The following is a 23,699-nucleotide window of genomic DNA, read 5'->3' as shown; positions in this document are numbered from 1 at the left end:
TCCTTGTTGTCTTCACTAATTCCATTATTTCAATCACAAAGCAGAATTGCTTCAGGGCCAGATATGCATTAGTTTTGAACAAAGGTCAGATGAAGGGCGTACTGGAGAGCTTTCTGTACCAGGAGGGGTGGGTCCCTGGCAGTCCTGGCTGTGCTGGGCTACCCTCCTGCCTGGCCATGGTTGATTGGGCCTTGGATGGACCCCTGGCCAGACTAGGCCAGTTGGTTTCTCTACTATGGAAATCTGAAATTGGGACTGAAATACTGCACATTGGCTTTGCAGGTGGCTGGTTCCTGAGAGAGCAACTCACCGGGGTGGCTGTGTTCTACCTGTGGACCAGGGATGGAGAGGAGTTATGGCCTCCCATCCAAGAAGCATTTCCAGTCCGGCTTGCCCTCCCCAGGCTGCTGCATCCTGCCCTTGCGGTTTCAAAACATCATTTTTATATGATGAATACCTCTTTTTTTCCTTAAGATAACAAGTGTTTTTTCTGTCACGTGCAATCAAAGAGCTCTTAAAGCGTATAGGAGAAGTTTGTGTAACTTGCAAGAGCCATGAAGTTAAAAATTTCCCAAAATTAGCAGAAACATTATGCTGGCTTGTTTCTGAAACAATGCTTTCGCTTTGTGAGTTCTCCGTCTCTTTGTTTTCTGCTTCTCCTTCCCTTCCCCCTCTTCCCTCCTAGTCACAGCTAGGACATTTTCCAATTCTTCCACAACATACCAGTCTTTGTGGACTATAAATAGGAAGACAAACAAGGCTGAATGGCTGGGCTGTTGGAGAAGTTGTCCTACAGTGGTGGTTAGTGATTATAGAAGTCTTAAGTGGAAATACCTGGCTGCCTTTTGGGACACTGACCATTTCAGATTGAGTTGGATTTTTTTTTTTTTCTTTAACTGGCTGGCAGGCAGGGACCCTAGGTGATGACAGGGCTGCTGTTGGCAGTCTGCTGAGCAGGTAGAGTGTGTGCCCACAGTTTGGGTCCAGGTCAAAGGATTCAGCAAGAACAGCTCTGAGAAGACTCTTGAGGGATATTTGGAATATTTTTTCTAGTTTACAGAGCTCCTCTGTAAATATGAGCATCATCATCTCCACTTTTGGTGTGAGAAAACCGAATTGGCTGGTATGGAGGGGCTACTTGTTCTGTGTTTTCCAGACAGGAATAATGAGATTGGAACCTTCTAGAAAGGACACTTGAGGGGTAGGTATCTCTGCGCCTTCCCTCCATGCAGGGCTCACTGCAGCATGAAGTCTTTGCTGCTGAAATCTCTTCTTGCGAGTTTGACCATGACTGTCCCTCCTACGCCCATTGGTCTCAGTCCTATTCTTGTTTTCCAAGACTTCTCTCTAACCAATATTCTGGCTCCAACAGTCTGTTGCTGAGTCTCTGCTGGCCTCTAGTGAGGGAGTTTGAAGCTGCAGGTGGATGGACGAGGCATTTCTGTGAAGCAGAGCTGACGTCAGCCTCAGCAAAGCTATGAGTGCTTTAGTGTCTTGCTTTACCCCTTGGTTTTTATAGCTGGCGAGGTTCCGCAGTGGACTTAGGGCCCCCGAAGCTGGAAAGACAAGGTTTTATTAGTAAAGCATTTTTGGGTTCTTTTTGTGATAGTGGTGAAGACTTTCACTTGAATGAAACACTCCTCCCTCTGGGAATTAGAAATGTTGGCAATAGAAGATACCCAGGTTGGAATTTGGAAAGCCTGTTGAAGTTGTTTAACCTATGACCCCACTTTAGATAATGTTCTTTTCCCTTGGGGGAAATCATATTTAAGGGAAGACGGTCATGAAAAAAAACCCTGAAATTCCCGGTAGGTGTGCAAGGCATACCTTGGGCAGACTTTAGCCATGTTAGCTGCTGTTGAATCAGCACCCCGCTCATGGTGTGAGTCACAGCGACCCGGTGCACCAGGAACAGAGTGCTGCTGGCCCTGCACCATTTTGGCTAGCACCTGTAAACCTGGAGAAGCCCTCTTCCTGTGATGACTGAGAATACATCAATTTATACTCTCTCTAAGTGAAAAAGTATAGAAGTTGGATAGCAGTTGTTTGACAATTAAATTTGTAAAAATTCTTTAAGCAAGAGAACTCAAAAAAAAGAAAACCAGAAAACGACCTTGGGGAGGTGATAGAAAGATGGAGTCTCTGCCTTTCCAGTCTGGCCTATTTATTTATTTAAGCATTCATTCTTTGGAGGCTTCCAGTGCAAGCTGGCTTCAATGATTAACTCATTCAGGTCACATTTTGTATCTGGAGGGACAGGATGGATTATTCAATAAATGATGCGAGGATTGCTAACTAACCATTTGGAAGGAAATTAGGTTAATGGTCAACCTCACAGGAGAGATCAGGATAGATTTTAGAGATTAAAGATTTCCATGTTTAAAAAAAATAAAGAAGCCATAAAAGAACTGGACAAAAACACAGGTGATTGTTTATGTAAACTCAGTGGTGAGGAAAGTTTTCTTAAGCATACCACTGGTGAGAAAAAATTTTCGAAAGTCAAAAATTTTGTAGACAAAATTAAAAGGCGATGACACGGGTAAAGTATTTAAAACATATAAAAATCTCTTAGAAAGCAGTAAGAAGGCTAAACTCTGATGTAAAAATGGCACCCATGAGAAATGAAAATTGAAAATATTAAATTATTGCATTAAAAAAGTAGTATAGACAGATCTATCTGATTTTTCTCTCATGGCTATAAACTAGGTTGTTGCCACTTTTTTGCTTTTAAATATAATGCTTCCTAAACTATCGCATTAGGAGAGACAGAAACATGTATACACTGCTGGTGGGAATATAAAACGGTATGACCAATTTGGAAATCAATTCGACACTTCCTTGAAAAGCTGGAAATAGAACTACCATACGATCCAGGAATTCCACTTCTCAGAATATATCCTAGAGAAATAAGAGCCTTTACACAAACAGATGTATGCACACCCAGGTTCATTGCAGCACTGTTTACAATAACAAAAGAGTGGTAGCAACCAAGGTGCCTGTTAACAGATGAATGGATAAATAAATTAGGGTATATTCACACAATGGCGTTCTATGCAACAATAAAGAACAATGATGAATCCGTGAAACATTTCATAATGTGGAGGAATCTGGAAGGCATTATGCTGAGTGAAATTAGTCAGTTGCAAAACGACAAATGTCGTATGAGACCGCTATTATAAGAACTCAAGAAATAGTTTAAGCACAGAAGAAAATATTCTTTGATGGCTACAGGGTGGGGAGGACGAGAGAGGAGTATTTACTAACTAAATAGTAGACAAGAAGTATTTTAGGTGAAGGGAAAGACAACACACAATACAGGAGAGGTCAGCACAACTGGACTAAATCAAAAGCAAAGGAGTTTCCTGAATGCAACCGAATGTTTTGAAGGCCAGCGTAGTAGGGGCGGGGGTCTGGGTACCATGGTTTCAGGGGACATCTAGGTCAATTGGCATAACAAAATGTATTAAAAAAATATTCTGCATCCCACTTTGGTGAGTGGCGTCTGGGGTCATACATGCTAGCAAGGGGCCATCTTAGATGTATCAATTGGCCTCAACCCACCTGGAACAAAGGAGAATGAAGAACACCAAAGACAATTATAAGCCCAAACACCAAATGAACACCAAAGATAATTATGAGCCCAAGAGACAAGAAAAGGCCACATAAATCAGAGACTCCATCAGTCTGAGACCAGAAGAACTAGATGGTGCCTGGCTACCACCCATGACTGCCCTGACAGGGAACGCAACAGAGAATCCTTGATGGGGCAGGGGAACAGCAGCATGCAGACCTCAAATTCTCGTAAACAGTCCAGACTTGGTGGTCTGACTGAGACTAGAAGGACCCCGGAGGTCATGGCCCCCAGACCTTCTGTTGGCTCAAGACTGCAACCATTCCGAAAGCAGACTCTGTAGACAGGCGTCGGACTGGACTGCAGGACAGGAAATGGTACTGGTGAGGAGTGGGCTTCTAGGATCAAGTAAACACATGAGACTATGTGGGCAGCTCCTGTCTGGAGGGGAGATGAGAAGGCAGAGGGGGACGGGAGCTGGCTGAATGGACATGGGGAATACAGGGTAGAGAGGAGGAGTGTGTTGTCTCACTGCGGGGAAAGCAACTAGGAGTATACAGCAAGGTGTATATAAATTTTTATATGAGAAACTGACTTGATTTGTAAACTTCCACTTAAAGCACAGTAAAAAAAATCACGAGAGTTTCTGGGGAATGTGAAATTAATGGTTGGAAGAACCCAAGCACTGTATTTTTGGTAAATATTCCAAAGGGGGCATTGGTAGTTCAGTGGTAGATTGTCTGCCTTCCATGGTGGAGACCTGGGTTTGATTCCCAACCAGTACGCCTCACGTGCAGCCACCACCCATCTGTCAGTGCTGGCCTGAGCGTTGCTATGATGTTGAACAGGCTCGGAAAAAAGGCCCGGTGATCTGCTTCTGAAAATCAGCCAATAAAACCCTACGGACCAAAAAGTCCTATCGGCACCGATCACGGGTTGGCGCAGGACAGGGTTGTGTTTCATTCCATTGTGCACGGGGTCGCCAGGAGTTGAGGGCCAACTTGTCGGCAGCTAACGACAACAAATATTTCCAAAATGCCCTGAAAAATTTGAGGCAGTTTATACCCCTGCCAGCTAGGTGTGAAGGGTGCCCATTTCCCCACGTTTTCATTTTTGACAGTTTGATAGAGGCGTAGAAGTAATTCATTATAAACAAAACCATTATAGGGTTGTGTGTTTTTTTTTAAATAGGTTTGGCAGTAGCAACTTGAACTCAGGCCAGAGGGGAGTCTTGTAAACCTTCTGGGGAGGCCGACTCTGACTCTCACCAGCCTCTCCCTGCCTTCTTTCCCTCCCGGTAGTTCCTGCTCATTTTCCACAAGGCTGCAGCAGGGGAGCTGCAGGAAGACAGTGGGCTGATGGCACTGGCAAAACTCTCCGAGATTGATGTTGCCCTCGAGGGTGTCAAAGGTGCCAAGGACTTCTTTGAAGCCAAGGTAGGTGCCTTGTCGCTCCTGTGCGGGACAATTGCTTGCTGCCATCACCCCACCCGACAGGAGCTCTCTTGTCAGTGGCTTGTTAACTGTCACACGACACATGGGACAAAGCAACAACAGAGACTGGGTGTCATGCACAATTGCAGGGAGATGAGAGAATAGTGTGTGTCTGTGTGTAATCCGAAATAACATGTGTCTGTGTGTGTGCCTGTGTAATCTAGAAATGAAAAACAAAACAAAAAAAATCAGATGATAAAACATTCAAACCTGGTTTCAGATTCAAACGGGTTTGCTGGTACGGTGCCCCAAGATTGACTCTTGGTCCAGACTTACCTAGAGAATTCCCTTCTACCCCAAACCACAGTTGAATTGCTTGAACAGCTACCTCCATCTTTGTGTCTCAGACACCTGTGTTATAAACAAGTGGGTAATGCGGCAGATGGAGGGCCATGGCAGCTTACCCTGAATGTCTTTGCTCCATTGACAGTGGTTGGTAGTTGGAAGGATTCTCCACCCCACTGTCCCAGAGCCCTTCTGGGTTCTTCCGTTCCTTCAAGTGCTCATGCAGTCATTAAACGTTCCTAAGACCCTCCCGCCTGGGCATTGTCATCTTCGTCTCCACAGGGCACACCTGCAGAAGGCAGGATCAGGAGGGCCCTCCAAACCCCCTACCCAACCAGAGCAGTAAGCAGAGGGCAAGTACAGGATCCACAACTACTTACTTACTGTGTAACCTCTCCAGGCCTCAGCTTCCTCATCTGTAAGACAGGGATGATAATAGAGGATTAAATGAGTTAATGTCTATCAGTCGTAAGTTCTTGGCACTCAGTAAGTGTTCCTTATACAGTATGAGCCGTTGGGACTCTTTACTACTCCAGGCAGGAACCAGCCCTTTGTGGAATTTTTGCTTTTTTCGAGAAGGTTCCCTAGAGACAGGTGTCCTTGGTGACATATCCCAGCCTGCTCAGGACCCTGAGCAGGAGACTCCTTACTTCAGTGATGCTGCTGAGAGACAGATTCCATTATCTTTCTGCCAATACAAACACTGGGAACCATGGCGGACCCCAATATAATGCCTGATTTCCTAGTGCCTCATCTGAGTCTCAGGCACAGTCCAGGCACCCATTGAGCCTTGAACACCAGTGCCATGTGCCCAACTCTGAAAGTGGCCTGAGCCTTCCTTGGTGACTTAACTTGGATTCACCAAAGCTGCAGCAATGCCAGGCACCACATCAGGCTCTGGAGATACAAATCCTTAAACCAGTGAAGGACACAGAACCCGTGCCCTCCGTAGGGTAAACACACAATCTGATGGGGAAAGCAGACTCTCAGCGTTGATAGAAAGCCTGTGGAAGGGAGGCAGGAGAGAACAAGGTAAATTTTTATGGCACTGGGTCTTCCGAGGGGTTCCAGGTATTGATGCAGTCAACACTTGCAGATCTCTGCTGATGCTTTGGGAAATATCCTTAGGGTTGGAACCCTAAGGTTGGAACATTGTTTGCACTCCAGTGGGGTAGACAACGGCTACAATGCAGTGACAAGTGCACTTGTTGAAGTGTGCAAGGAGTCCGTGGGAACATCTTGTCTTGACGTTGGAGACCTTTTCAGTCTGGCTCTGGATCTTTGCCCCAGCTTCATCCACCCATGTGCATTTCTCCAAACACTGTTGCCACACCCTGTCACAACTGGGCCTGAGTGCCTGCTCTTTCTTCTGCCTGAAGTGCCCCACCCAAATGCCTCTTCCTAGAAAACTGCTGATTCCCTAAGACCCACATTAAAGAGTTGTCTCTTCTTGGCTGCTTTCCCTGACTCTCCACGCAGAGAGAGTCCATCCTCTCCTGCATACTTCTATTACAAATGGCAGTGGCATTGTAATTCATCTGTTAAAGGCACTCTTGGACACTCTTGAAAGAGTGTAAATTGACCCAGGCTTTTTGAAGAGGAATTTTGGGACTCCTATGCCAAGCCTATTGCTGTCAAGTCAATCCTGACTCATAGTGACCCTGTAGGACAGAGCAGAACTGTCTCATAGGGTTTGCAAGGCTGTAATCCTTAGGGAAGCGGATTGCCACATCTTTCTCCTGCAGAGTGCTGGTGGATTCCAACTGCTGACCTTTCAATTAGCAGCTGAGTGCTTAACCGCTGTGCCACCAGGGCTCCTTTTATTTTGGGACTAGCTGTTAGCATTTCATATCCTTCACCTCCAAAATTTCACCTCCAGCGTTTTATACTTCAAAGGCACTCAAACAAATGCACACAGATATATGGACAAGAATGTAATAGAGCAAAATTGAAACAATCAAAACTTCCATTTTCAAGGAACCGGGCCCATTGTGGTACCTCCACGTCTTTGAACACGCTGTGGCCACGTGATTGCGTGGAAAGATGTCCAAAGCAAATGAAGCCCAACGGTCTGAATGACAACCCAGTTTTGTTAAATAATATGAATACTTACTGGAGGATTACATACTGAATGGTTAGCAATAGTTATGTCTAAGGGATTTATATTTTTGTGAAGTTTTATAATGCGTGTGCATTATTTTTATAAATATAGTCAGGCAAAAAGATGAAAAGAATAACAATACATTTTTTCAACATGTTATGTTTCTATGTCTGCCTCCTCCCCCAGACGCAAAGCAGAGGAGGTGTGTTATCTTTGTAATTACGGGGCCTGGCAGATAATGGCCCTCAACAAAGGCTTGTGTGAATGACGAATGGAAGGAGTCATCGTTTGGATTTGGGAGAGGGCCATAAAGGAGCTGACATCTGCAACAGATGCTAGGAGATGAATAAGGATCACCTTGTGATCAAGGGAGGGGAGGTGTTCGTATCGTGGGAACGGCGAGAGCAGAGGCTCCGTGGAGTGGAGGAGGAGGAATCTTTGGAGGCTGATGAGGTGTCCTGATGTGGTGAGGACTCGGGACATTGAGGGGGCGGGGCTGGCGATGTGGAAGCCAAGATGAAAACACACAGATCAAGGAACTGGACCAGCGCTTCCCACCTTTGTTGTTGCACATGTGGTAGGTGACCTGTATGTGGCATGCTGGGGAGGATGGCCCTGTCCACATGTAGTGTGTTGAACAGTTGTTAGTTGCCATTGAGTCAATTCCTCCTCATGGAGACCCCACATGCGCAGAGTAGACTGCTCCCATAGGGTTCTCAAGGCTGTGACCTTTTGCTTATTTATTTATTGTGATTTAGGTGAAAGTTTACAGAACAAATTAGTTTCTCATTAAACAGTTAATACACAAATTGTATTGTGACATTGGTTGCCAACCCTGTGATGGGTCAGCACTCTCCTCTTCTCCACCCCAGGTTCCCTATTTCCATTTGTCCAGTTTTCCTGTCCGTTCCTGCCTTCTTGTCTTTGCTTTTGGGCTCATGTGCGCATTAGTTTCCTATACATGATTGAACATGAAGCGTGTCCCTTACATGTGTTATTTTTGGCCCTATGGACCTGTCTAATCTTTGACTGAAGGGTGAACCTCAGGAGTGACTTCAGTACTGAGTGAAAAGGGTATCCAGGGGCCATACTCTCAGGAAGGTTGTGACCTTTCAGAAGCAGGTTGCTAGACTTGTCTTCTGAGGCACCTTTGGGTGGGTTCAAAGTGCCAGCCTTTCAGCTAGCAGTTGAGTGCTTAACCGTTCGTGCCATCTGGGGAGTCCTCGGGTTGAACAATGTCCACCTCAAATTCACGTGACTTTATTTGGAAATAGGGCCTTCACAGATGTAACTAAGGTAAGGATCAAGATGAGATCACGCTTGAGTAGGGTGGGCCCTTAATCCAACGAGAGTGTCCTTATAAGAGACAGAAAAGGATATAGAGAAGGCCAGGTGACAACAGAGGCAGAGACTGAAGTGTTGGTCCCATAAGCCAAGGAATGCCTGGGGTCCCCAGAACCTGAAAGATTCTTCAGTGAGAGCATGGCTCTGCGGACACCTCGATTTCAGACTTCTAGCCTCCAAAATCATGAGAGAATAAATTTCTGTAGATTATAGCGTCCAAGTTTGTGGTAATTTGTTATGGCAGCCTTGTCGTTAAAAAAAAAAAAAATAGTGGCCATCAAATCGATTCTGACTCATGGCGACCCCATGTGTGTCAGAGTAGATCTGTGCTCCACAGGGTTTCCACTGGCTGCTTCTTCAGACATAGACAACCAGGCCTTTCATTCGAGGTGCCTCTAGGTAGATTCGACCCTTCAACCTCTTGGTAAGGAGCTGAGCGCATTAACTGTTTGCTCCACCCAGGGACTCCCAGATAAGCTCAAGAGCATAGATAGTTGTAAAATGTAGTAAAATTGATCAGGAAATGATGTCTTTTGACTATTTGTTACTGTTGTTTTTAATTTATTTGATTGTAAATTTATACGATTTAGTGTTTAATAACAGTGATATTTAACAACTAGCCCTCAATATTCCTGAAAATTGAACAATATTGAACAATCATCTTGTGAGCAGGCCCAAGGCATCCCAGCCACCTCTGGGTGTAGGATTAAGTGAACTGCCCAGCCTAACTTCCCTGCATGTGCTGAATCACAGCCATGGGGAGCAGGATGAGACGGTGGGAGAGGAGCACCCTTCTGTTTTTTCTAAATAAGTGAGGCGAATGGGCTGTGGAGTGTGGCAGGCCTCGGGGTGGGCTGTGGCGGTTTAGACAACCACTATGGGGGAATGGTGAGGAGGGCTCAGCCTCGTGGATGGCTCAGCCCAAACTGGAACTCTGACACTCCAGTGAAGCCAGATGCCGTACTTGTGAGACTTCTAAAATAACACGTCCTCGGTTTAGAAGCAGGGAGAGATGAAATCCTCCTTGATCCAAGGGTGGGACTCGAGTGAGGAGGGGGGAAGGAAGTACCTGTCCCCACAAAGTTGGAGGTACTGTGACAAGTGTTGCTGCAAGGATTGGCCAGGGCTCTATGTTAAGTTGGAAGGTAAATCTGGATGAGACCACCACATCAGGGGATAGGGGTGAAGAGAAAGGGCAGGAGTTTTTGGAGGCAAGTTAAAGAGGAGAGGAGGAAGGGCTGGAGAAGGAGGGCAGCAGAGGTCAGGGTTTCAGCCAAAGGCAGGGGCCAGAGGGTGAGAAGGGCTGGGGTATTGATGAGGCCCTACTTCAAGCAATTAAATCCAGTCTCTGGGGATGAGGATGGACATCTGTGACAATGTGAGGAGCCGGGGTGAGAATTGCTGGATAAGAGAAGCATAGGAAGCAGGCTCCTATGCCAAAGAGACACCTGGGGAATTTGGAAAACATATTTTCCTAGCCCCTACCTCCAGGGATTCTGATTCAGTGAGTGAGAACAGAACAGGTGCCCTGGCGTCACAGTGGTCAAGCAGTTGGCTGCTAACCGAAAGGTCAGTGGTTCAAACCCACCAGCCACTCCACAGGAGAGAGATGTGGCAGTCCGCTCCCGTAAAGATTTATGGGGCAGTTCCACTTTTTCCTGTAGGGTCCTGTGAGTTGGAATGGACTGGATGCCAACAGGTTTGGGTAGTTTTAAGAACGTAACACTTCCTGGTAATATTCTCAGAGATATCCTGTCTTCAGAAATGGACCCTATAAGAAATGCAGAAAGAATTTAGAAAATGAACATTACGATTTTTCACTGAAATGTGAGACTTCATACTGAGACACCCAAACATGGAAGCTAGTAATAGAGAAATGAAGGGAATTTGAGAGAAGGTGACACATGTAGGGGTGGGCCATTCAGACATGAGGAGGGATTATAATATAGCAATGTAAAATCATTAAAAATACAATGAAAGGAATGCTTTTCTACAAAAGCTGGGATGAAGAGTAGAAAACATGGTGAATCATGAAGACACCTGCAAAGTTAAGAACTGCCTCAGCCCCCACACATACCCCCCCGCCAAAAGACAATAGGAGCCTAGGAGTTTAGCAGTTAACTTACCCCTGGGCTTCCAATGTTATAATTCAAACGTAATGAAAAAGATTGTAACACGTTTATTTTCTGAAGACATTATGATTCTGATAACAAAATCAGAAAAAAATAAAGCACCAGAAGAAGAAGTTTTTTATCGAGCTCATGAATATAGGTGTAAGAATCTTAAAACATGAAGAAATGGAATGCAGTTATAATGTTTACAGATAAAACTGCAAGCATAATTTAAAAATGTTCATATTATGGGTAGATCAAATAAGAAAAAAAAAGATCATTTCAATTAGATGTCTCAAAGACATATGGTAAAGTTTAATACCCATTCGTAGTAAATGGGTAAAATGAGAAAACAAAATGTTCCTTCAACATGATAAAATAATATTTACTTTCCTTATAAATATCAAGGCATTTTACACAGCAGTAATATTGAATAATGTAGTACAGGTGCAGGAATAAATTAGCAGTGGAACAGGGTAGAAAACAATAGAAACTGATCTTCAGTGGAAATTATTATATGAAAGAGATAGTTCTCAAATCAGTGGGGAAATGGGCTTTTCAATAAAAAGCATTGAAATAATTGGCTATCCACTTAAGAAAATGAAGTAAAGTTTCTACTTTATACCTTTCTAAAATAAATTCCAGGTGACTTAATGAGTCATACATGAAAAAAAAACATAGAAGGATTTGAAGAAAATTCAGGAAAATAGGTTTAGAGCTTTGGGGTATGGAAATGTTCTGAAACATGACATAAAATGAAAGGCCAGAAAGAAACTGGTTGATAAATTTGATTTCATCAACATTGAAAATATCTGGCCAAGATGGTGGAGTAGTGAGACACTTCCGGTGAACCCTCTTACAGCAAAGACCTGAAAAAACAAGTGAAACGATTATATTTATGACAAGCTAGGAGTCCTGAACATCAAAGGCAAAGTTGGAGAACAGGCTGAATGGCAGGGGGAGGGAGAGACAGTTCAAAAGCAGAGAGGAATTGCCAGACCTGAATCGCCAGGAAGCCTCAGGCTGCGATAGGCTGGTGGTAGTGTTTGGCTGCAGTTTCCTCAAGGAGAAACAGCCAGCCGCACAGCCTACTCACACCTCTGGAACCAGAGAAGAACAGTGCTCTCGGCAAAAGCTAAGTACTTGCATATATTTTACCATTCCCCCAGACCCCAAGCTGGCTTCAGTGGCTGTTGATATCCCTGGGCCTGAGATAGGTCCTGCTGAGTATCCTGAGTCATTCTCCTGGCCTTGGAGAAGGATTAAATTCACAATTGGAGGAAAAGGTAATCTGTCAGCTCCACTAACCTGGGAAGCTCAGGACAGAAGTGGCCCCTGCCTAGGCATAAGTGGTCAGTGGACTTTGAATACTTTTCCCTCCTGCATGGGCTTGCGTGGGCCCATTTCAGGAGAATAGGCCCTTGTTGGCAGACTGCAGCTGTTTCAGATGCTCAGTGGAGAGGTGGGTGTTTGATGTTTGACACCGCTTTGCTATTAAACAGGGTCTTCACCTACCCACATCAGGGGCCTAAGGACTGGTGGCTCCACTCAGATCACCCAGCCACCCCCGACAGGGGTCCAAGGATAACTGGTACCTTCCAGTCCTTACAACCAAAAACACTGGGTGCCTATGGTCCATCTGCAGAACCCACCCTGCTGTGCTCTCTAGGGAACAGGGATGTACTTTCCTCACAGACACTTGGGGGATGGTTGTCAACCCCTGCCTTGTTCAGAGCTTGACCCCCTGCTGCAACCAGATACCAGCACCTACACCAGTCACCCCTGCCCCTCTAAGACTATAGGACAGTGCCTGTACCACACACTTGATGACCAGCTACCTGGACACCTGAGCTAAATCCATACAAGAAAAGTGAATGGACTCCAAGGCTGATATACGTGATAACAGCTCTAGCCATCTAGTGACAGGACGTTAGAGCTTCAAAGGCAAAAATAATCAAGCTAGCTCACTCAAGCAACGTATTTGGGCATATCAAAACAAAGCAAAGCAAGAAGCTAGGGTACGGTAAGCAAACATAAAATTAATACAATAACTTATAGATGGCTCAGAGACAACAGTCAATATCAAATCACATAAAGAGGCAGACCATGATCGCTTCAACAAGCTCTCAAAATAAAGAATCAAGGGATCTTCTGGATGAAGGTACCTTCCTGGAACTACCAGATACAGAATACAAAAGATTAATATACAGAACTCTTCAAGACACCAGGAACAAGATCAGGAAGGAGATCAGGCAATACACAGAACAAGCCAAGGAAAACACAGATAAAGCAGTTGAAGAAATTAAAAAGGTTATTCAAGAACATAATAAAAAATTGAATAAGCTGCAAGAATCCGTAGAGAGACAGGAATCAGACATTCAGAAGATTAACAATAAAATTATGGAATTAGACAACTCGATAGAAAGTCAGAGGAGCAGAATTGAGCAAGTGGAGGGCAGAATTGGTGAGATTGAAGATAAAGCACTTGGTACCAATATGTTTGAAGAAAAATCAGATAAAAGGATTTTAAAAATGAAGAAACCCTAAGAATCATGTAGGAGTCTATCAAGAGAAATAACCTACGAGTGATTGGAATACCAGAACAGGGAAGGATAACAGAAAATACAGAGAGAATTGTTGAAGATTTGTTGCCAGAAAACTTCCCTGATATCGTGAAAGATGAGGAGATATCTATCCAAGATGCTCATCGAATTCCACACAAGGTAGGTCTTGAAAATATCTGTATGATCCAAGATAACATAAAATTAAAAGACAGGCAAAAGACTGAGAGCAAGTAATTGAAAAATATGTAAGAAGGGACCAACCTGCAAACTACATAAATAGCTGCAAATTAAAAATAAAATCCAATAGGTAGATAGAAGGGGATACAAATAGATAATTCATCAAAGAGTAAATAAAACAAGATGCCATTTTTTTTCTCTATTCATAAAAGAGGAAATAAAACCAAGGTGCCAATTTTTTTTTTCTTTTTTTTTTGGCAAAAAGGAAAAGTATTAATGATAAGCCTGGGTAAGGCTGTGGGAAATGAATATTTTCAGTCCCTGATGGTGGACAAGTAATTTGGAACAGCTAGTTTGGAGAATATTGAATATATCATGGGCTGCCAAAAGAAAGAACAAATCTGTCTTGGGAGAAGTGCAGCTGGAATGCTCCTTAGAAGCGAGGATGGTGAGACTTCATCTCACATACTTTGAACATATCAGGAGGGATTGGTCCCTAGAGAATGACATCATACTTGGTAAAGTAGAGGGTCAGCGAAAAAGGGGAAGACCCTCAACGGGATAGTTTGAAACAGTGGCTGTAACACTGGGCTCAAGCATAAAAACAATCATGAGGGTGAGGCAGGACTGGGCAGTGTTTCGTTCTGTGGTGCATAGGGTCGCTATGAGTTGGAATTGACTCGAAAGCACCTAACAACAACAGTTTGCAAAACAATTTAAAAGTCTTTATAAAAATAATGTACACACCCAATGTATTGCTTTGAAATTTGACCAAATTGATAATGCACAGAGAAAAAATAAGAGTTGGTGCTAGAGTAGAGAATTTTAAGATGGATTTATCTGAGGTTGCATTATTGAAGACAAAATAGAGTTTTTAAAAACAAGTGACATGGGATCCCATTCACAGCACCAACAGAAACATGTAATTTTTTTTTTAATAACTTTTATTAAGCTTCAAGTGAACGTTTACAAATCCAATCAGTCTGTCACATATAAGTTTACATGCATCTCACTCCCTACTCCCACTTGCTCTCCCCCTCTTGAGTCAGCCCTTTCAGTCTCTCCTTTCTTGACAATTTTGCCTGCTTCCCTCTCTCTCTATCCTCCCATCCCCCCTCCAGACAAGAGTTGCCAACACAATCTCAAGTGTCCACCTGATATAATTAGCTCACTCTTCATCAGCATCTCTCTCCCACCCGCTGACCAGTCCCTTTCATTTCTGATGAGTTGTCTTTGGGGATGGTTCCTGTCCTGTGTCAACAGAAGGTCTGGGGAGCATGGCCGCCGGGATTCCTCCAGTCTCAGTGAGACCATTAAGTTTGGTCTTTTTATGAGAATTTGGGGTCTGTATCCCACTGATCTCCTGCTCCCTCAGGGGTCCTCTGCTGTGCTCCCTGTCAGGGCAGTCATCGATTGTGGCTGGGCACCAACTAGTTCTTCTGGTCTCAGGGTGATGTAGGTCTCTGGTTCATGTGGCCCTTTCTGTCTCTTGGGCTCTTAGTTGTCGTGTGGCCTCGGTGTTCTTCATTTTCCTTTGCTCCAGGTGGGTTGAGACCAATTGATGCATCTTAGATGGCCGCTTGTTAGCATTTAAGACCCCAGACGCCACATTTCAAAGTGGGATGCAGAATGATTTCATAATAGAATTATTTTGCCAATTGACTTAGAAGTCCCTGCAAACCATGTTCCCCAGACCCCCGCGCTTGCTCCGCTGACCTTTGAAGCATTCATTTTATCCCGGAAACTTCTTTGCTTTTGGTCCAGTCCAATTGAGCTGACCTTCCATGTATTGAGTGTTGTCTTTCCCTTCACCTAAAGCAGTTCTTATCTACTGATTAATCAATAAAAAACCCTCTCCCACCCTCCCTCCCTCCCCCGCTCATAACCACAAAAGTATGTGTTCTTCTCAGGTTTACTATTTCTCAAGATCTTATAATAGTGGTCTTATACAATATTTGTCCTTTTGCCTCTGACTAATTTCGCTCAGCATAATGCCTTCCAGGTTCCTCCATGTTATGAAATGTTTCAGAGATTCGTCACTGTTCTTTATCGATGCGTAGTATTCCATTGTGTGAATATACCACAATTTATTTACCCATTCATCTGTTGATGGACACCTTGGTTGCTTCCAACTTTTTGCTATTGTAAACAGAGCTGCAATAAACATGGGTGTGCATATATCTGAAAAACATGTAATTTTTGAAAGTGTACTTGGAATGATTGATTTTGAGAAAACAAAAATTTACTTGGCGATATAAAAACGACATTAAATAAAAACGGAGGCATTCAGGGGGAATGGTATATTGTAAAGATACCTCTTGTCACAGACTAAATCTGTAGACTGATGTGATCCCAGAGTCCCAGCAGGAGGTTCATTTTGCTTTGCCCTTCCCCACCACTCCCCGAACTACACAATATTATTGTGAAATGAACCAAACCAAAAAACCAAACCCGTTGTCGTCGAGTTGATTCTGACTCATAGCGACCCTAGAAGACAGAGTAGAACTGCCCCGTAGGGTTTCCAAGAAGCACCTGGTGGATTCGAACTGCTGACCTTTTGGTTAGCAGCTGTAGCTCTTAACCACTATGCCACCAGGGTTTCCATTGTGAAATTAAAGGGAGGTAAAATTGGGTAGCCACCGCCTGTCTGCTATTTTGTTATGTTGTGGTTGCTTTGGTGTTGCTGTGACGCTGAAGCTATGCCACTGGGATCACAGATACCAGGAGGGCTACCCGTGGTGGACAGGTTTCGGTGGTGTTTCCAGAGACAGACTAGGAAGAAAGGCCTGTTGATCTACTTCTGAAAAGCAGCCCATGAAAATCCTATGGAGCACACCAGACCATTGTCTGACATAGTACCAGATGAGCCGCCTAGGTTTGAAGGAACTCAAAATACGCCGCGCAGCAACGGACTCAAATGTACCAATGATCATGAAGACTGCGCAGGACCTGGCAGTGTCTCATTCTGTTGCCATGGGGTTGTCGTGAGTCAGAGCTGATCCCATGGCAACTAACAACAAAATCGGGTAATACTCAGGGATATTAAACAATATCCTAAAAAGAAGATGTCTTAGTCATCCAGTGTTGCTGTAACAAATACCACAAGTGGACGGCTTTAACAAAGAGAAATTAATTTTCTCACAGTCTAGTAGGCTAGAGGTCCAAATTCAGGGCATCAGCTCCCGGGGAAGCTTTCCCTCTCTGTTGGCTCTAGAGGAAGGTCCTTCTCATCAATCTTCCCCTGGACTAGGAGCTTCTCCACGCAGGAACCCTGGGTTCAAAGGATGCGCTCTGCTCCTGATGCTCCTTTCGTGGTGGTATGAGTTCCCCTTTCTCTGCTTGCTTCTCTTTCCTTTTATCTCTTATAAGATAAAAGGTGGTATAGGCCACACTCCAGGGAAACTCCCTTACATTGGCTCAGGGATGTGACCTTAGTAAGGGTGTTAAACAACCCACCCTAATCCTCTTTAACATAAAATTACAATCACAAAATGGAGGACAGCCACATTGCACTGGGAATCATGGCCTAACCAAGTTGACACATATTTTTGGGGAACACAGTCCCATCCATGACAGAAGTAGAAAAACCAACTTTAGTAGATAGGAACCTTTGCAACACCAAAAAAACAAAAAACTCGTTGCCGCCGAGTCAATTCCATCTCATAGAGACCCTATAGGACAGAGTAGAACTGCCCGGCGGGGTTTCCAAGGAGCGGCTGTTGGATTCGAACTGCTGACCTCTTGGTTAGCAGCCGAGATTTTAGCCACTGTACCACCAGGGGTCCATGTGTAACACAGCAACAAAGTGGTTTAAGGTGTCAGCAGTAATAGAAAGCCAGCTTTGGAAGACCAAAGGAAAGGAATGTGTGTTGGGAGGGTCCTGCCCTCCTAGTTCAGTGGTCTGGTGGCTTGCTGGTGACCATTCTGGCTGGGGCGTCAGCATCTCCAAGCTTCTCTTCCGCTCCCTTACTCTGCTCTTCTGTTGTTTTGCTCTTTCTCTGCAGGTTCAAGCCTTGTCATCTGCCAGTAAGTTCGAAGCCGAGTTAAAGGCTGAGCAAGAGGAGCGGAAACAGAAGGAGGAGGAGAGGAGACTCCGCCGGGCAGCATTCCGGGAACTCAAGGCGACTTTCAGTACATAGTCCTGTCGACCTCGATCTCCATCCACAGCTGTGCCTTATAGATGCCCCTGGGAGAGATGGCTGCCCCTCACCACACTGGGCTCCTCCTCGCTCTCCTCACCCACCCACCTTTCAATGCAAACTGCTTAGACAGCCTCACAATGGTGGCAAAGTCTTCCCCATGTCCGAGCCGCCCCAGAGGGTCCTGGGATGGCCAGGTGCCCTGCTCTCCTCTCTCCCACCTTCCTTCCTCTGATAGCCACAAGTTGCCTCCTTTTGGCAGCCTGTACATTTTCCTTGTCCCTTTACCATTCCTCGTCAGAGAGTGGTATGCTGTGCTCATCTGTACAACTACTTCTTTCTTTCGTGGTCCTCAGAGAAGATAGTGCAGTCCCCAGAGGACTGGAGTTTTAACGTTGCCCATTTTCTTGGAGAATTCTCTGTACCCCTCCCACCTTGTTTCCCTTCCAGTTTCCTTGTTTTCGCTCTTAGCTTGATTGCTTTGGCCTCTTCTCTCCTTTGGTGCTGCTGGGGCTTAAGGGAGGCTGCGGTAGACCACTACCCACTCCCTCTCCAACAGGGGGAGTGGTTCACTGCTGAGAGGACACAAAATAGAGAAGAGGTGGGAAGTTCGGTCCCTTCCCATCGGCCTTCCTCCTGTCCCCTTTGCATCTGCCCTGGATGTTTTCCCATTTCAGCCTTTTTCCATCCTTAAATACTGTGCTACTTAACTGTAAGAATGCAAGAGTAATTAGAATTAATAATATTGAGTGAGGAGAAGAATTCTTGTTCAACTCTAACTCTGTGCAAATTATACTAGGCCCCTGGCATTCCAATGCCACAAGTCCAGGACCTTCCAAAATTCTGAACATCATGGCCATGCTCATCAGCCAGCCAGTGTCCAATATCTGCTCCAAGGTTTTGAGGTGAAGATGTTCTTACCCACCATGGTAATTTTTTTTTTTTTATGTCGTTAGCTCTTGTTTTCTCCTCACAAATATCAGGAGTTTGCTGTATTTTCAAAAAATAATTTCTCATGTAGTATTTATTCACTTTTGTAGCTGCTGTCTTTTCAATAAAGGAAATGTTCTCCCTTACAGCTGTTTCTTATTAAATAAACCATGCAAATGGACTTGGTCATCACACCAGCATGAGTCTAGTCTTCTTTGACCTGGGGGAGAGAGGAGAGTTTTTTCTTTAGGGGCCAATCCAACCCATTGTTGTTAAATGCTGAAGAGTCGGCTCCGACTCACAGTGACCCTATGTGTAACAGAGCAAGATGTTGCCTGGTCCTGGATCGTCCTCACAATCATTGCTGTGTTTGAGCCCATTGTTGTGGTCACTGTGGCACTCCATCTCATTGGAAGTCTTCCTCTTTTTCACTGATCCTCTGCATTAGCAAGCATGATGTCCTTTTCCAGTCCCTTCTGATAACATGTCCAAAGTACTTGAGATGAAGCCTCACCATCCTTGCTTCTAGTGAGCCTTCTGGTTTTACTTCTTCCAAGACAGACTTGTTCGTTCTTCTAGCAGTCCATGGAATATTCTTCACTGATGCCATAATTCAAATATAGCAATTCTTCAGTCTTCCTTATTCACTGTCCAGCTTTCACATGCATATGAGGTGATTACCTACCTGGCAGTTTTCTTGCCTGACATAGATTTAGTGCTCAGGGCACATGAATCCCCTCTCTACCCTTCACCATCCACTATTGCAACTGGCTGTGTACCTCTGAAGTTAGATCCAAGTTGTTCTGGCCAGGCTTGGTGGAGGGGACAGAGGTGGGCAAGGCAGGATCCCGACCACTGATGTCAGAAACCTTCTATACAGAAATGCTCAGAGGTCCATTTTTCAAAGGTGGCATCTGTCTACTGCACTTGCCTTGCTGTGGGTGGTCCTGGCTGCTGTCCTGGCCCAAGCACAGATGTCCACTCACCCAGCCCCTCAGTTCCTTGGGGGCCCATTTCCCAACCAGCCCAGGGAGGTTAGTGCCAACATTCCTGCTCACCTGGCCCGCCCCCTGCAGTCCTGAAGCCGCTGAGCCCTCAGGCCCTAACCATGTGACCCAACACCTGTGGCCTTACCCCTGCTCAGATTTCTCCTTGCTGACCCTACCTGTCCACCAGGCCACATTCTGGCCACAGCCCTGCCTGCCCAGGCAGACTAATTATTCCATAGCCGCCCTCTGGGTCCTGTGGGGGCGGAGGTGGGGTCTGTCTTAGTCACCCAGTGCTGCTATAACAGAAATGCCACAAGTGGATGGCTTTAACAAACAAATTTATTGTCTCACAGTTTTGGAGGCTAGAAGTCCCAATTAGGGGAAGGCTTTCTCTCTGTGTCAGCTCTAGGAGGAGGTCCTTGTCTCTTCAGCTTCTGGTTCATGGTTCCTTGGAGATCTCCATGTGGCTTGGCACCTACTCCCATCTCTGCTTAATCTGCTTCTTTTATATTTTGTGAGACATTGACTCAAGACACATCCTACACTAACTCTACCTTATTAACATAACAAAGACAACCCATTCCCAAATGGGATTATAGCCACAGGCATAACCAAAGCCAAACTCATTGCCTTCCAATAGATTCAGGCTCATAGCCACGCTATAGGACAGAGTAGAACTGCCCATTAGGGCTTCCAAGGCTGTAATCTTTATGGAAGTAGATGGCCACATCTTTCTCCTAAGGAGCAGCCTTTCAGTTAGCAGCTGAGTTCTTAACTAATGAGCTACCAGGCCTCCTTGAATACCAGTAGGCAGCCATTAAATGAGGAGCACCCTAAGACATAGTGTTCTCTTGGAAAAATGGCCAATCTCTTTTGAGATAGAAAGGAGAGAAGTGAGCAAAGAGACAGGGGGACCTCCTATCAGCAAGAATGCAGAAGCAGGAGTGGGGCACACCCTTTGGATCTGAAGTCCCTGCACTGAGAAAGTCCTAGGACAGAGGAAGATCGATGGCAAGGAACTTTCCCCAGAGCCGACAGAGAAAGAAAGCCTTCCCCTGTAGCTGGCACCGTGAATTTGGACTTTTAGCCTACTCTACTGTGAGAAAGTAAACGTCTCTTTTTTAAAGCCATCCACTTGTGGTATTTCTGTTATAGCAGCACTAGGTGACTAAGACACTCCAGCCTCCAAAATATTGTGTAATTTGATTGTTTTCAGATAAAAATACATATTAGAGTTCATTTTTTAGTAAGTTATTTTGTTGTTGAGATCGTGCATAACAAAACATACACCAATTCAACGGTTTCTACATGCACAATTCAGTGACATCGATTACACCCTTCAGGTTGAGCAACGATTGTCGTTCTCCTTTTCCGAGCTGTTCATCCTCCATTACCAGAAACTCACTGCTCCCAAGGTTCCTGTTTAATCTTTCAAGCTGCTGTTGTCAATTTGATCCCATATAGTTTTTTTCTTTTTCTAAATTTTTATTGTTCTCTAAGTGAAAGTTTACAAATCAAGTCAGTCTCTCATACAAAAATTTATGTACACCTTGCTACATATTCCTAGTTGCTCTCCCCCTGAAAAGACAGCACACTCCTTCTCTCTACCCTCTATTTCCATGTCCAGTCAGCCAGCTTCTGTCCCCCTCTGCCTTCTCATCTCCCCTGCAGACAGGAGCTGCCCACATAGTATCATGTGTCTACTTGGTCCAAGAAGCTCACTTCTCACCAGTATCATTTTCTATCCTATAGCCCAGTCCAATCCCTGTCTGAAGAGTTGGCTTTGGGAATGGTTCCTGTCTTGGGCTAACAGAAGGTCTGGGGACCATGACCTCTGGGGTCCTTCTAGTCTGGTCTCTATGAGAATTTGAGGTCTACATCCCACCGCTCTTCTGCTCCTTCAGGGGTTCTCTGTTGTGTTCCCTGTCAGGGCGATCACTGATGGTAGCCACGCACCATCTAGTTCTTCTGGTCTCAGGCTGATGTAGTCTCTGGTTTATGTGGCCCTTTCTGTCTCTTGGGCTCATAATTACCTTGTGTCTTTGTTGATCTTCATTCTCCTTTGCTCTAGGTGGGTTGAGACCCATTGATGCATCTAAGATGGCCACTTGTTAGCATTTAAGACCCCAGATGACAGTCTCCAAAGTGGGATGCAGAATGTTTTCTTAATAGATTTTATTATGCCACTTGACTAAGATGTCCACTGGAACCATGGTCCCCAAACCCCTGCCCCTGCTATGTTGGCCTTCAAAGCGTTCAGTTTACTCAGGAAACTTCTTTGCTTTTGGTTTAGTCCAGTTGTGCTGACCTCGCCTGTATTGTGTGTTGTCTTTCCCTTCACCTAAAATAGTTCTTATCTACTATCTAATTAGTGAAAACCCCACTCTCTCCCTCCCTCCCCTCTCTCGTAACCATCAGAAAATATTTTCTTCTCTGTTAAATTCTTATAATTCTTATAATCTTATAATTCTTTCAAGTTCTTATAATAGTGATCTCATACAATATTTGCCCTTTGCAGCTGACTAGGCACTCAGCATAATGCCTTCCAGATTCCTCCATGTTAGGAAATGTTTCACAGATTCATCATTGTTCTGTATTGATGCGTAATATTCCATTGTGTGAATATACCATAATTTATCCATTCATCCATTGATGGACATCTTGGTTGCTTCCATCTTTTTGCTATTGTAAACAGCGCTGCAGTGAACATTGGTTTGCATATATGTGTTCGTGTAAAGGCTCTCATTTCTCTCAGATATATTCTGAGGAGTGGTATTGCTAGATTGTATGGTAGTTCTATTTCTAGCTTTTTAAGGGAGCGCCGAATCAATTTCAGAAGTGTTTGTGCCATTTTACATTCCCACCAGCACTGTAGAAGTGTTCCAGTCTCTCTACAACCTCTCCAACATTTATTATTTTGTGTTTTTTGGATTAATGCCAACCTTGCTGGAGTGAGATGGAATCTCATTGTAGTTTTGATTTGCATTTCTGTAATGGCTAATGATCATGAGCGTTTCCTCAAGTATTTGTTAGCTACCTGAATGTCTTCTTTAGTTCATATCCTGTTCATAGCCTTTGCCCATTTTTTAATTGGGTTGTCTTTTTGTTGTTGAGTTTTTGCAGTAGATTTTAGAGATCAGACGCTGCTCAGAAATATCATAGCTAAAAACTTTTTCCCAGTCTGTAGGTAATCTTTTTACTCTTGGTGAAGTCTTTGGTTGAGCATAGGTGTTTGATTTTTAGGAGCTCCCACTTACCTGGTTTCTCTTCTGCATTGTTATTAATGTTTTGTATACTGTTTATGCCATGTATTAGGGCTCCTAGCGTCCCTATTTTTTCTTCCATGAACTTTATCATTTTAGATTTTATATTTAGGTCTTTGAACCATTTTGAGTTCGTTTTTGTGCATAGTATAAGGTATGAGTCTTGTTCAAAAGACTGTCTTTTCCCCATATAACTGACTTTGGGCCTTTGTCAAATATAAGCTGCTCATATGTGGATGGATTTATGTCTGGATTCTTAATTCTGTTACATTGGTCTATGTATCTCTTGTTGTACCAGTACCAGGCTGTTTTGACTACTGTGGTGATATAATAGGTTCTAAAATCAGGTAGAGTGAGACCTCCCACTTTGTTCTTCTTTTTCAGTAATGCTTTACTTATCTGGGGCCTCTTTCCCTTTCATGTGAAGTTGGTGATTTGTTTCTCCATCTCATTAAAAAATGCCGTTGGAATTTGGATTGGAATTGCATTGTATCTATAGGTCTCTTCGGGTAGAATAGACATTTTTACAATGTTAAGTCTTCCTATCCATGAATAAGGTATGTTTTTCCACTTATGTAGGTCTCTTTTGGTTTCTTGCAGTAGTGTCTTGTAGTTTTCTATGTCTAGGTCTTTTAGATCTCTGGTAATACTTGTTCCTAAGTATTTTATCTTCTTGGGGGCTACTGTAAATGGCACTGATTTGGTGATTTCCTCTTAGACATTCTTTTTGTT

General features: G+C 44.2%; 1 protein-coding gene across 1 annotated transcript in view; it reads left to right on the top strand.

Moving 5' to 3' along the window:
- EFHD1 (EF-hand domain family member D1) overlaps positions 1 to 18,896 on the top strand; it is a 45,466-nt gene extending 26,570 nt beyond the window's left edge. Inside the window, exons 3-4 of the mRNA XM_064286546.1 lie at positions 4,873 to 5,007; positions 17,651 to 18,896. Coding sequence (XP_064142616.1) covers positions 4,873 to 5,007; positions 17,651 to 17,785 — 270 coding nt within the window. The 3' untranslated portion in view covers positions 17,786 to 18,896. The remainder of the gene's footprint in view (positions 1 to 4,872; positions 5,008 to 17,650) is intronic.
- The last annotated feature ends 4,803 nt before the right edge of the window (positions 18,897 to 23,699 follow it).

This window comes from Loxodonta africana, chromosome 6, assembly GCF_030014295.1.
Source record: "Loxodonta africana isolate mLoxAfr1 chromosome 6, mLoxAfr1.hap2, whole genome shotgun sequence".
In the NCBI taxonomy this organism is placed as follows: domain Eukaryota; kingdom Metazoa; phylum Chordata; class Mammalia; order Proboscidea; family Elephantidae; genus Loxodonta; species Loxodonta africana.
Note: the sequence above shows the minus strand (reverse complement) of the source record. Positions and strands in the feature narration are given on the sequence as shown.